Here is a 14,452-nt window from a genome sequence, read left to right as displayed (position 1 = left end):
TCCTAGTCCTCTGCCATTGCTGCGTCATCCAGCCACAGTGTGCTCTGCATTCAGTGTCATTAATGTCCACACCCAGCCAGCAGCCACCCTGTCACTGTGCCTTTATTCCAGCTCCTTTGCTCTGCACTGCCTCTCCCCCCTACACCATGGCACGGATCCTCCGCTGCTTGTGCTGGGAAGGGGGGGGGGGGGGGGGGGGGCTGAGTTCCAGTGCCCAGGCTCGTGTTATTGGTCTGCATTACAGACCCCGCCTAGCCAAAAGTGAAAGGAGGTGGAGAAGGGAGGAAGGAGCCCCCTGCAGATCCTGTCCATCTCACTGCAGCAGCAGCAGCAGCAGCAGAGGACCACGAGACCACTACAGCCTGGGGACAGGGATTGCCAGGGCTGGGGTCAGGAGTGCATGCCCGGGAGAAGGTGCCAGCAGGTGACTTGGATGCAGGATGGTTCTAGGTACCCCTCTCTCGCTCTCTCCCTCCCTATATTCTTACTTCCAGGACATGTGCTGATCTGTGAGTGTGTGACTGCTCATTGTCTCTGCAGGGTGGGTGACAGTGATGTGCTTGTGCCTACTTGGCACAGGGGCCATCTGCAGCCCCCACAACGTGCTCAGTGCCTGGGATGTTTCATGCATGTGGCCTTTGTGCTCCGGGGAGTGTCATTATTGAAGGGTATGATTAGCAAGAGGTGCTGATTTACTTGCACTGAAACCCTTTGTGTCACCTGTATATACCCATGGGCATTCTGTGCTGTGCTTGTTGGAGTGTATTATATAGTGTGCTTTTCTGCCTGGGGCTGTGCTGCAATTCTGTATGCTGCCTGCAAGACCCAACATGGATAGATTAAGAGGCTACAGTGTATATAGAGCATGTGGGCTGGTCTAAGTATTGCACAGGAAGAAGCTATACACTGAGAAGAATGTACAGTAGTGACATATGGTGGCTGATACAGAACATACATTTCCTTACTGAGGTTCTTGGTGATACTCCTAGTGACTGGAGTACTTGTATTCGCCCTGGTGTGTAAGACGATACAGTTATCAACTAGTGGCAAGGGGCCTGGGTACAGCTCAGTGCCACTGGAATGTTGTTTTATATAGATTGTGCCATTGTCTACACCCTGTATGCAGCTTGCAGGCTGAACTAGGAAATGTCTCTACAAAATCTAGTTATTATGGGCAGGATGCAAATGTATATAATCCTAAATGTTATGCTCAGTCCTGACCTCTGTTTGGTGACGTTTCACATGATTTGCTGATGCATCTTATTCTGTAATAGCGTCGGACAGATTTAAGCTTGTTCAGCCTGGGGCCCAGAGTAAATTTGGGAATCGGCTTTGGCAATTCACTGATTAATAATATTCATTATAATTGTTTTGTTGTTGACTACAAGTTCTTTTTTTTTATTTACTTTTGGCTTGTAGGGAAATAACAAGCTTGTCCAAATGATCACTTTATTGATCAATATTAAACAGTTGTATTGTAAAACTGTGTTTTGGAATCCCACGGTTCCTTCGGCGTAGACCCCCTGCTATAATACAAGATAATCAACTATACTGGCACATATGAGGAATGTGTGCAGGGTATATATACAGCGCAGGGAGAGCACACCTCCTTTCTCCCCTGTAGGGAACAGCATCTTCTCTCCTGGTGACTTGTAGGCTTCCTGTGACATGGTCACACTGTGGGGATAAGCAGCGGGATCCGGTCTCTAGGTCGACACTATCTAGGTCGACCACTATTGGTCAACAGTAACTAGATCAACAGGGTTTCTAGGTCGACAGGGTCTCTAGGTCGACATGTTCTAGGTCGACAGGTCAAAAGGCCGACATGAGTTTTTCATGATTTTTTCCTTCTTTTTTTTTTAACTTTTTCATACTTAACGATCCATGTGGACTACGATTGGAACGGTAATCTGTGCCGAGCGAGGCACCTTGCCCGAAGCATGACGAGCCAAGCGAGGGGACACGGGGCACTAGTTGGGGTTCCCGGTCACTCTACGAAGAAAACAACACCAAAAAAACATAAAAAACTCATGTCGACCTTTTGTCGACCTAAACACCATGTCGACATACTTACTGTCGACCAATAGTGCTCAACCTAGACACTATCGACCTAGTTACTATCTACCTTCCATACCACACCCATAAGCAGCCACCCGCCATAACCATCCTGGCACAGACAGTTCTGGATGATACATCTTTCAGCAGGGATAGTCTGCTCTTCTCAGTTTCTTCCTTTAGAACTTACTTAAGAGCTACAAAAATGCATGTTTTGTAAATACGCTTTTACATATTTATTTAATATGTGGTCTCCGCTGAATAAAGTGATGGTTCTCATTCCACTGGTTGTACCACTGTTGTGAAACTCTCCCTTCCAGCTGCCTGGTTGCATCAGCAAGACTTGCTGCTTCTGTCCATTGAGCAAGTTTCATTTTGTGGGGGAGATGTTTCAAAGCTTGGAGAGAGATAACGTACCAGCCAATCAGCTCCTAACTGCCATGTTACAGGCTGTGTTTCAAAAAGGACAGTTAGTAGCTGATTGGTTGCTACTTTATTTCTCTATACTTTATCTCTCTCCAAGTTTTGATGCATCTCCACCCGGGGTGTTGCAAAAAAATAAGAATTTACTTACCGATAATTCTATTTCTCGTAGTCCGTAGTGGATGCTGGGAACTCCGTAAGGACCATGGGGAATAGCGGCTCCGCAGGAGACTGGGCACAAAAGTAAAAGCTTTAGGACTACCTGGTGTGCACTGGCTCCTCCCCCTATGACCCTCCTCCAAGCCTCAGTTAGGATACTGTGCCCGGACGAGCGTACACAATAAGGAAGGATTTTGAATCCCGGGTAAGACTCATACCAGCCACACCAATCACACCGTACAACCTGTGATCTGAACCCAGTTAACAGCATGATAACAGAGGAGCCTCTGAAAAGATGGCTCACAACAATAATAACCCGATTTTTGTAACAATAACTATGTACAAGTATTGCAGACAATCCGCACTTGGGATGGGCGCCCAGCATCCACTACGGACTACGAGAAATAGAATTATCGGTAAGTAAATTCTTATTTTCTCTGACGTCCTAGTGGATGCTGGGAACTCCGTAAGGACCATGGGGATTATACCAAAGCTCCCAAACGGGCGGGAGAGTGCGGATGACTCTGCAGCACCGAATGAGAGAACTCCAGGTCCTCCTCAGCCAGGGTATCAAATTTGTAGAATTTAGCAAACGTGTTTGCCCCTGACCAAGTAGCTGCTCTGCAAAGTTGTAAAGCCGAGACCCCTCGGGCAGCCGCCCAAGATGAGCCCACCTTCCTTGTGGAATGGGCTTTTACAGATTTTGCCACAATAGGCTGGTTCAAGTGAAACGATGAAACCACCTTAGGGAGAAATTGAGGACGAGTCCTCAATTCTGCCCTGTCCGTATGAAAAATTAGGTAAGGGCTTTTATAGGATAAAGCCGCCAATTCTGAGACACGCCTGGCTGACGCCAGGGCTAACAGCATTACCACTTTCCATGTGAGATATTTTAAGTCCACAGTGGTGAGTGGTTCAAACCAATGTGATTTTAGGAACCCCAAAACTACATTGAGATCCCAAGGTGCCACTGGAGGCACAAAAGGAGGCTGTATATGCAGTACCCCCTTGACAAACGTCTGAACTTCAGGAACTGAAGTCAGTTCTTTCTGGAAGAAAATCGACAGGGCCGAAATTTGAACCTTAATGGACCCTAATTTTAGGCCCATAGACAGTCCTGTTTGCAGGAAATGCAGGAAACGACCCAGTTGAAATTCCTCTGTAGGGGCCTTCCTGGCCTCCCACCACGCAACATATTTACGCCAAATACGGTGATAATGTTGCACGGTTACATCCTTCCTGGCTTTGATCAGGGTAGGGATGACTTCATCCGGAATGCCTTTTTCCTTCAGGATCCGGTGTTCAACCGCCATGCCGTCAAACGCAGCCGCGGTAAGTCTTGGAACAGACAGGGTCCCTGCTGGAGCAGGTCCTTTCTTAGAGGTAGAGGCCACGGGTCCTCCGTGAGCATCTCTTGAAGTTCCGGGTACCAAGTCCTTCTTGGCCAATCCGGAGCCACGAGTATAGTCCTTACTCCTCTCCTTCTTATGATTCTCAGTACCTTGGGTATGAGAGGCAGAGGAGGGAACACATACACTGACTGGTACACCCACGGTGTTACCAGAGCGTCCACAGCTATTGCCTGAGGGTCCCTTGACCTGGCGCAATATCTGTTCCCAACGGTTCACAATCATGTGGAAGACTTCTGGGTGAAGTCCCCACTCCCCCGGGTGTAGGTCGTGTCTGCTGAGGAAGTCTGCTTCCCAGTTGTCCACTCCCGGAATGAACACTGCTGACAGTGCTATCACATGATTTTCCGCCCAGCGAAGAATCCTTGCAACTTCTGCCATTGCCCTCCTGCTTCTTGTGCCGCCCTGTCTGTTTACGTGGGCGACCGCCGTGATGTTGTCCGACTGGATCAACACCGGCTGACCCTGAAGCAGAGGCCTTGCTTGACTTAGGGCATTGTAAATGGCCCTTAGTTCCAGGATATTTATGTGAAATGACGTTTCCATGCTTGACCACAAGCCCTGGAAATTTTTTCCCTGTGTGACTGCTCCCCAGCCTCTCAGGCTGGCATCCGTGGTCACCAGGACCCAGTCCTGAATGCCGAATCTGCGGCCCTCTAGAAGATGAGCACTCTGCAACCACCACAGGAGAGACACCCTTGTCCTTGGAGACAGGGTTATCCGCTGATGCATCTGAAGATGCGATCCGGACCATTTGTCCAGCAGATCCCACTGAAAAGTTCTTGCGTGGAATCTGCCGAATGGAATCGCTTCGTAAGAAGCCACCATTTCTCTGACGTCCTAGTGGATGCTGGGACTCCGTAAGGACCATGGGGAATAGCGGCTCCGCAGGAGACAGGGCACAAAATAAAAGCTTAAGGATCAGGTGGTGTGCACTGGCTCCTCCCCCTATGACCCTCCTCCAAGCCTCAGTTAGATTTTTGTGCCCGGCCGAGAAGGGTGCAATCTAGGTGGCTCTCCTGAGCTGCTTAGAATAAAAGTTTAGTTAGGTTTTTTTTATTTTCAGTGAGTCCTGCTGGCAACAGGCTCACTGCATCGTGGGACTAAGGGGAGAAGAAACGGGCTCACCTGAGTGCAGAGTGGATCGGGTTTCTTAGGCTACTGGACACTAGCTCCAGAGGGACGATCACAGGTTCAGCCTGGATGGGTCACCGGAGCCGCGCCGCCGTCCCCCTTACAGAGCCAGAAGAGACGAAGAGGTCCGGTGAAATCGGCGGCAGAAGACATCCTGTCTTCAGACTAAGGTAGCGCACAGCACCGCAGCTGTGCGCCATTGCTCTCAGCACACTTCACACTCCGGTCACTGAGGGTGCAGGGCGCTGGGGGGGGAGCGCCCTGAGACGCAATATAACAGAATACCTTAGGTGGCAAAACAGAATACATCACATATAGCTCCTGGGCTATATGGATGTATTTTAATCCCCTGCCATTTTACACAAAAAAGCGGGAGATAAGGACGTCGTGAAGGGGCGGAGCCTATCTCCTCAGCACACAAGCGCCATTTTCCCTCACAGCTCCGCTGGAAGGACGGCTCCCTGACTCTCCCCTGCAGTCCTGCTTCAGAATCAGGGTAAAAAAGAGAAGGGGGGGCATTTTTGGCAGCAAATAACGATAATAACAGCAGCTATAAGGGAATAACACTTATATAAGGTTATCCCTGTATATATATATATAGCGCTGGGTGTGTGCTGGCAGACTCTCCCTCTGTCTCTCCAAAGGGCTAAGTGGGGTCCTGTCCTCTATCAGAGCATTCCCGGTGTGTGTGCTGTGTGTCGGTACGCGTGTGTCGACATGTATGAGGAGGAAAATTATGTGCAGGCGGAGCAGTTGCCTGTGTTGGTGATGTCACCCCCTAGGGAGTCGACACCTGACTGGATGATTGTATTTAAACAATTAAGTGATAATGTCAGCAATTTGCAAAAAACTGTTGACGACATGAGACAGCCGGCAAATCAATTAGTGCCTGTCCAGGCGTCTCAGACACCGTCAGGGGCGCTAAAACGCCCGTTACCTCAGTGGGTCGACACAGACCCTGACACAGATACTGAGTCTAGTGTCGACGGTGACGAGACAAACGTAATGTCCAGTAGGGCCACACGTTACATGATCACGGCAATGAAAGAGGCATTGAACCTTTCTGACACTACAAGTACCACAAAGAAGGGTATTATGTGGGGTGAGAAAAAACTACCAATATTTTTTCCTGAGTCAGAGGAAATAAATGAGGTGTGTGAAAAAGCGTGGGTTTCCCCCGATAAAAAACAGCTAATTTCTAAAAAATTATTAGCATTATATCCTTTCCCGCCAGAGGTTAGGGCGCGTTGGGAAACACCCCCTAGGGTAGATAAGGCGCTCACACGTTTATCAAAACAAGTAGCGTTACCGTCTCCTGATACGGCTACCCTAAAAGAACCAGCTGATAGAAGGCTGGAAAATATCCTAAAAAGTATATACACACATACTGGTGTTATACTGCGACCAGCAATCGCCTCAGCCTGGATGTGCAGTGCTGGAGTCGCATGGTCGGAGTCCCTGACCGAGAATATTGATACCCTGGATAGGGACAATATTTTGTTAACTATAGAACATTTAAAGGATGCATTACTATATATGCGTGATGCACAGAGGGATATTTGCACCCTGGCATCAAGAGTAAGTGCTATGTCCATCTCTGCCAGAAGAGCGTTATGGACGCGACAGTGGTCAGGGGATGCGGATTCCAAACGGCACATGGAAGTATTGCCGTATAAAGGGGAGGAGTTATTTGGGGCTGGTCTATCGGACCTGGTGGCCACGGCAACGGCTGGAAAATCCACCTTTTTACCCCAGGTCACTCCACATCAGCAGAAAAAGACACCGTCTTTTCAAACTCAGTCCTTTCGTTCCCATAAGTACAAGCGAGCAAAAGGCCACTCTTTTCTGCCCCGGGGCAGAGGAAGAGGAAAAAGACTGCACCATGCAGCCGCTTCACAGGAGCAGAAGCCCTCCCCTGCTTCTGCCAAGTCTTCAGCATGACGCTGGGGCTTTACAAGCAGACTCAGATATGGTGGGGGCCCGTCTCAAGAATTTCAACGCGCAGTGGGCTCACTCGCAAGTGGATCCCTGGATTCTACAGGTAGTATCGCAGGGGTACAAACTGGAATTCGAGGCGTTTCCCCCTCGTCGTTTCCTGAAGTCTGCTTTACCAAAGTCTCCCTCCGACAGGGAGGCAGTTTTGGAAGCCATTCACAAGCTGTATTCCCAGCAGGTGATAATCAAGGTACCCCTCCTGCAACAAGGAAAGGGGTATTATTCCACGCTGTTTGTGGTACCGAAGCCGGACGGCTCGTGAGACCAATTTTAAATCTGAAATCCTTGAACACTTACATAAAAAGGTTCAAATTCAAGATGGAGTCACTCAGAGCAGTGATAGCAAACCTGGAAGAAGGGGACTATATGGTGTCTCTGGACATCAAAGATGCTTATCTCCACGTCCCGATATACCCTTCTCACCAAGGGTACCTCAGGTTTGTAGTACAAAACTGTCATTATCAGTTTCAGACGCTGCCGTTTGGATTGTCCACGGCACCTCGGGTCTTTACCAAGGTAATGGCCGAAATTATGATTCTTCTTCGAAGAAAAGGCATTTTAATTATCCCTTACTTGGACGATCTCCTGATAAGGGCAAGATCCAGGGAACAGTTAGAAGTCGGAGTAGCACTATCTCAGGTAGTGTTACGTCAGCACGGGTGGATTCTAAATATTCCAAAATCGCAGCTGATTCCAACGACACGTCTACTGTTCCTAGGAATGATTCTGGACACAGTCCAGAAGAAGGTGTTTCTCCCGGAGGAGAAGGCCAGGGAGTTATCCGAGCTAGTCAGGAACCTCCTAAAACCAGGACAGGTCTCAGTGCATCAGTGCACGAGGGTCCTGGGGAAAATGGTGGCTTCTTACGAAGCGATTCCATTCGGAAGATTCCATGCAAGAACATTTCAGTGGGATCTACTGGACAAATGGTCCGGATCGCATCTGCAGATGCATCAGCGGATAACCCTGTCGCCAAGGACAAGGGTGTCTCTCCTGTGGTGGCTGCAGAGTGCTCATCTACTAGAGGGCCGCAGATTTGGCATTCAGGATTGGATCCTGGTAACCACGGATGCCAGCCTGAGAGGCTGGGGAGCAGTCACACAGGGAAGGAATTTCCAGGGCCTGTGGTCAAGCTTGGAAACGTCTCTTCATATAAACATTCTAGAACTAAGGGCCATTTACAATGCCCTAAGTCAAGCAAAACCTCTGCTTCAGGGTCAGGCGGTGTTGATCCAATCGGACAACATCACGTCAGTCGCCCACGTAAACAGACAGGGCGGCACGAGAAGCAGGAGGGCAATGGCAGAAGCTGCAAGGATTCTTCGCTGGGCGGAAAATCATGTGATAGCACTGTCAGCAGTATTCATTCCGGGAGTGGACAACTGGGAAGCAGACTTCCTCAGCAGACACGACCTTCACCCGGGAGAGTGGGGACTTCACCCAGAAGTCTTCCACCTGATTGTAAACCGTTGGGAAAAACCAAAGGTGGACATGATGGCGTCACGTCTAAACAAAAAACTGGACAGATATTGCGCCAGGTCAAGGGACCCTCAGGCAATAGCAGTGGACGCTCTGGTAACGCCGTGGGTGTACCAGTCAGTGTATGTGTTCCCTCCTCTGCCTCTCATACCAAAAGTACTGAGAATCATAAGAAGGAGAGGAGTAAGAACTATACTCGTGGTTCCGGATTGGCCAAGACGGACTTGGTACCCGGAACTTCAAGAGATGCTCACGGACGAACCGTGGCCTCTACCTCTAAGAAAGGACCTGCTACTGCAGGGGCCTTGTCTGTTCCAGGACTTACCGCGGCTGCGTTTGACGGCATGGCGGTTGAACGCCGGATCCTGAGGGAAAAAGGCATTCCAGAAGAAGTCATCCCTACTCTGGTCAAAGCCAGGAAGGACGTAACCGCAAAACATTATCACCGCATTTGGCGTAAATATGTTGCGTGGTGTGAGGCCAAGAAGGCCCCTACAGAGGAATTTCAACTGGGTCGTTTCCTTCATTTCCTGCAAACAGGACTGTCTATGGGCCTAAAATTAGGGTCCATTAAGGTTCAAATTTCGGCCCTGTCGATTTTCTTCCAGAAAGAACTGGCTTCAGTACCTGAAGTTCAGACATTTGTAAAAGGGGTGCTGCACATACAGCCTCCTTTTGTGCCTCCAGTGGCACCTTGGGATCTCAATGTGGTGTTGAAATTTCTAAAGTCACATTGGTTTGAACCACTTTCCACTGTGGACTTAAAATATCTCACATGGAAGGTGTCGATGCTGTTAGCCTTGGCTTCAGCCAGGCGTGTGTCAGAATTGGCGGCTTTATCATATAAAAGCCCTTACTTAATTTTTCATTCTGACAGGGCGGAATTGAGGACTCGTCCTCAATTTCTACCTAAGGTGGTTTCTGCATTTCACATGAACCAACCTATTGTGGTACCTGCGGCTACCAGGGACTTAGAGGACTCTAAGTTGCTTGACGTTGTCAGGGCCTTGAAAATATATGTTTCCAGGACGGCTGGAGTCAGAAAATCTGACTCGCTGTTTATCCTGTATGCACCCAACAAGCTGGGTGCTCCTGCTTCTAAGCAGACGATTGCTCGTTGGATTTGTAGTACAATTCAGCTTGCACATTCTGTGGCAGGATTGCCACAGCCAAAATCAGTAAAAGCCCATTCCACAAGGAAAGTGGGCTCATCTTGGGCGGCTGCCCGAGGGGTCTCGGCGTTACAACTTTGCCGAGCAGCTACTTGGTCAGGGGCAAACACGTTTGCTAAATTCTACAAATTTGATACCCTGGCTGAGGAGGACCTGGAGTTCTCTCATTCGGTGCTGCAGAGTCATCCGCACTCTCCCGCCCGTTTGGGAGCTTTGGTATAATCCCCATGGTCCTTACGGAGTCCCAGCATCCACTAGGACGTCAGAGAAAATAAGATTTTACTTACCGATAAATCTATTTCTCGTAGTCCGTAGTGGATGCTGGGCGCCCATCCCTAGTGCGGATTGTCTGCAATACTTGTATATAGTTATTGTTACAAAGATTCGGGTTATTATTGTTGTGAGCCATCTTTTCAGAGGCTCCTTTGCGTTTATCATACTGTTAACTGGGTTCAGATCACAAGTTGTACGGTGTGATTGGTGTGGCTGGTATGAGTCTTACCCGGGATTCAATATCCTTCCTTATTATGTACGCTCGTCCGGGCACAGTATCCTAACTGAGGCTTGGAGGAGGGTCATAGGGGGAGGAGCCAGTGCACACCACCTGATCCTTAAGCTTTTATTTTGTGCCCTGTCTCCTGCGGAGCCGCTATTCCCCATGGTCCTTACGGAGTCCCAGCATCCACTACGGACTACGAGAAATAGATTTATCGGTAAGTAAAATCTTATTTTTTCCCAGGACCCTTGTGCATTGATGCACTGACACTTGGCCTGGTTTTAGGAGGTTCCTGACTAGCTCGGATAACTCCCTGGCTTTCTCCTCCGGGAGAAACACATTTTTCTGGACTGTGTCCAGAATCATCCCTAGGAACAGCAGACGTGTCGTCGGAATCAGCTGCGATTTTGGAATATTTAGAATCCACCCGTGCTGTCGTAGTACTACTTGAGATAGTGCTACTCCGACCTCTAACTGTTCCCTGGACCTTGCCCTTATCAGGAGATCGTCCAAGTAAGGGATAATTAAGACGCCTTTTCTTCGAAGAAGAATCATCATTTCGGCCATTACCTTGGTAAAGACCCGGGGTGCCGTGGACAATCCAAACGGCAGCTTCTGAAACTGATAGTGACAGTTCTGTACCACAAACCTGAGGTACCCTTGGTGAGAAGGGCAAATTGGGACATGGAGGTAAGCATCCTTGATGTCCAGAGACACCATATAGTCCCCTTCTTCCAGGTTCGCTATCACTGCTCTGAGTGACTCCATCTTGAATTTGAACCTTTGTATGTAAGTGTTCAATGATTTCAGATTTAAAATAGGTCTCACCGAGCCGTCCGGCTTCGGTACCACAAACAGCGTGGAATAATACCCCTTTCCCTGTTGTAGGAGGGGTACCTTGATTATCACCTGCTGGGAATACAGCTTGTGAATGGCTTCCAATACCGCCTCCCTGTCGGAGGGAGGCGTTGGTAAAGCAGACTTCAGGAACCGGCGAGGGGGAGACGTCTCGAATTCCAATTTGTACCCCTGAGATACTACCTGCAGGATCCAGGGGTCCACTTGCGAGTGAGCCCACTGCGCGCTGAAATTCTTGAGACGACCCCCCACCGTACCTGAGTCCGCTTGTAAGGCCCCAGCGTCATGCTGAGGACTTGGCAGAAGCGGGGGACGGCTTCTGTTCCTGGGAAGAGGCTGCCTGCTGCAGTCTTTTTCCCCTTCCTCTGCCCCGGGGCAGATATGAGTGGCCTTTTGCCCGCTTGCCCTTATGGGGACGAAAGGACTGAGCCTGAAAAGACGGTGTCTTTTTCTGCTGAGAGGTGACCTGGGGTAAAAAGGTGGATTTCCCAGCCGTTGCCGTGGCCACCAGGTCCGATAGACCGACCCCAAATAACTCCTCCCCTTTATACGGCAATACTTCCATATGCCGTTTGGAATCCGCATCACCTGACCACTGTCGCGTCCATAACCCTCTTCTGGCAGAAATGGACAGCGCACTTACTCTTGATGCCAGAGTGCAAATATCCCTCTGTGCATCTCGCATATATAGAAATGCATCCTTTAAATGCTCTATAGTCAATAATATACTGTCCCTGTCCAGGGTATCAATATTTTCAGTCAGGGAATCCGACCAAGCCAGCCCCGCACTGCACATCCAGGCTGAGGCGATTGCTGGTCGCAGTATAACACCAGTATGTGTGTATATACTTTTTAGGATATTTTCCAGCTTCCTATCAGCTGGCTCTTTGAGGGCGGCCGTATCAGGAGACGGTAACGCCACTTGTTTTGATAAGCGTGTGAGCGCCTTATCTACCCTAGGGGGTGTTTCCCAACGCGCCCTAACCTCTGGCGGGAAAGGGTATAATGCCAATAATTTTGTAGAAATTAGCAGTTTTTTATCGGGGGAAACCCACGCTTCATCACACACCTCATTTAATTCATCTGATTCAGGAAAAACTACGGGTAGTTTTTTCACACCCCACATAATACCCTTTTTTGTGGTACTTGTAGTATCAGAAATGTTCAAAGCCTCCTTCATTGCCGTGATCATGTAACGTGTGGCCCTACTGGAAAATACGTTTGTTTCCTCACCGTCGACACTGGAGTCAGTGTCCGTGTCTGGGTCTGTGTCGACCATCTGAGGTAACGGGCGCTTTAGAGCCCCTGACGGTGTTTGAGACGCCTGGACAGGTATTAACTGTTTTTCCGGCTGTCTCATGTCGTCAACAGTCTTTTGTAAAGTGCTGACGCTATCACGTAATTCCTTCCATAAGACCATCCAGTCAGGTGTCGACTCCCTAGGGGGTGACATCACTATTACAGGCAATTGCTCCGCCTCCATACCATTTTCCTCCTCATACATGTCGACACAACGTACCGACACACAGCACACACACAGGGAATGCTCTGATAGAGGACAGGACCCCACTAGCCCTTTGGGGAGACAGAGGGAGAGTTTGCCAGCACACACCAGAGCGCTATATATATACAGGGATAACCTTATATAAGTGTTTTTCCCTTATATAGCTGCTGTATTTATTAATCTGCCAAATTAGTGCCCCCCCTCTCTTGTTTTACCCTGTTTCTGTAGTGCAGGACTGCAGGGGAGAGCCAGGGAGCTTCCCTCCAACGGAGCTGTGAGGGAAAATGGCGCTTGTGTGCTGAGGAGATAGGCTCCGCCCCCTTCTCGGCGGCCTTTTTCCCGCTTTTTTAAGGAGAAACTGGCAGGGGTTAAATGCATCCATATAGCCCAGGAGCTATATGTGATGTATTTTTAGCCATCTAAGGTGTTTTTATTGCGTCTCAGGGCGCCCCCCCCCAGCGCCCTGCACCCTCAGTGACCGGAGTGTGAAGTGTGCTGAGAGCAATGGCGCACAGCTGCGGTGCTGTGCGCTACCTTATTGAAGACAGGACGTCTTCTGCCGCCGATTTCCCGGACCTCTTCTGGCTCTGTAAGGGGGCCGGCGGCGCGGCTCTGGGACCCATCCATGGCTGGGCCTGTGATCGTCCCTCTGGAGCTAATGTCCAGTAGCCTAAGAAGCCCAATCCACTCTGCACGCAGGTGAGTTCGCTTCTTCTCCCCTTAGTCCCTCGGTGCAGTGAGCCTGTTGCCAGCAGGACTCACTGAAAATAAAAAACCTAATTTAAACTTTTACTCTAAGCAGCTCAGGAGAGCCACCTAGTATGCACCCTTCTCGTTCGGGCACAAAAATCTAACTGAGGCTTGGAGGAGGGTCATAGGGGGAGGAGCCAGTGCACACCAGGTAGTCCTAAAGCTTTTACTTTTGTGCCCAGTCTCCTGCGGAGCCGCTATTCCCCATGGTCCTTACGGAGTTCCCAGCATCCACTAGGACGTCAGAGAAATGGGATTGTCTGCAAACATTGGTGCCAAACTTGTCTCTGATCCATGTAAGATGTGACTGTACTGCTGAAGAAACTGCACTTTATTCCCACATTATCTTCCATTTCTTGGCCAGCCCATGCTGTAAGCTGCTCAACAGTCCTGCACAGTTATTCCTATATGAACTTCTCTATCGTCTAGAGAACAGGGGGACCTGTCTCACAACTCTTTAGGGAAAGGTCAGAGACATTGACTATATATCAGTTGATCTCAGGGTCGTGAGTAATTCTGGGGGTTGCTCTTGCAGCAGGCAGTGTAATGTTTTTGAACCTTTTTGTTTCTGGCTGATGACCTCATGACACTCTCTAAATGGTGTAATACATAATACTTTGTCATACTTCCACACACCCAAGATAATGATTTGTGAGATGATGATTGCATCTCTATTGCAGTGTCAGACAGCTGGATTGTGAAGTAACATCGTTGGTGGCTGGGTGCTCAGATGGCCTTGTTTTAGCCTCCCCATATCTGTTTGACACATGTTTGGCTAGATGACAGGTATAAGGAACCAGCTATAGATGTTGTGTGATTTAGATTTGAAATGCTCTAGCATTGTTCAGTATGCAATTCAAAGAACTGTTGTGTCCCATAGCCCGCGGGTCACGTCTTGTCCCATAGCCCGCGGGTCACGTCTTGTCCCCTCTGTTAATGGGAGAACTCTGGAATGAGATTAATGGATTACTAACTGATGTGCACAGTTTCAACCAGGCAAAGGTGTGCTGGGCGGAAC

The 14,452-nt window shown here is 49.2% G+C and overlaps 1 protein-coding gene across 4 annotated transcripts in view; it reads left to right on the top strand.

The window, feature by feature from the left end:
• The first annotated feature begins 333 nt into the window (after nucleotides 1–333).
• The window catches only part of CTBP2 (C-terminal binding protein 2), a 222,945-nt gene continuing 208,826 nt past the window's right edge, over nucleotides 334–14,452 (top strand). For 2 of the 4 annotated variants that reach the window (XM_063962158.1, XM_063962156.1), the window contains exon 1: nucleotides 334–450. In XM_063962158.1, the coding sequence (XP_063818228.1) occupies nucleotides 441–450 (10 nt within the window). In that variant the 5' untranslated portion in view covers nucleotides 334–440. The remainder of the gene's footprint in view (nucleotides 451–14,452) is intronic. The other 2 variants (XM_063962157.1, XM_063962160.1) reach the window with 2 other exon arrangements.

This window comes from Pseudophryne corroboree, chromosome 3 (genome assembly GCF_028390025.1).
Source record: "Pseudophryne corroboree isolate aPseCor3 chromosome 3, aPseCor3.hap2, whole genome shotgun sequence".
NCBI classification, from domain to species: Eukaryota; Metazoa; Chordata; class Amphibia; order Anura; family Myobatrachidae; genus Pseudophryne; species Pseudophryne corroboree.
This window is presented reverse-complemented; position numbering and strand designations above follow the sequence as displayed.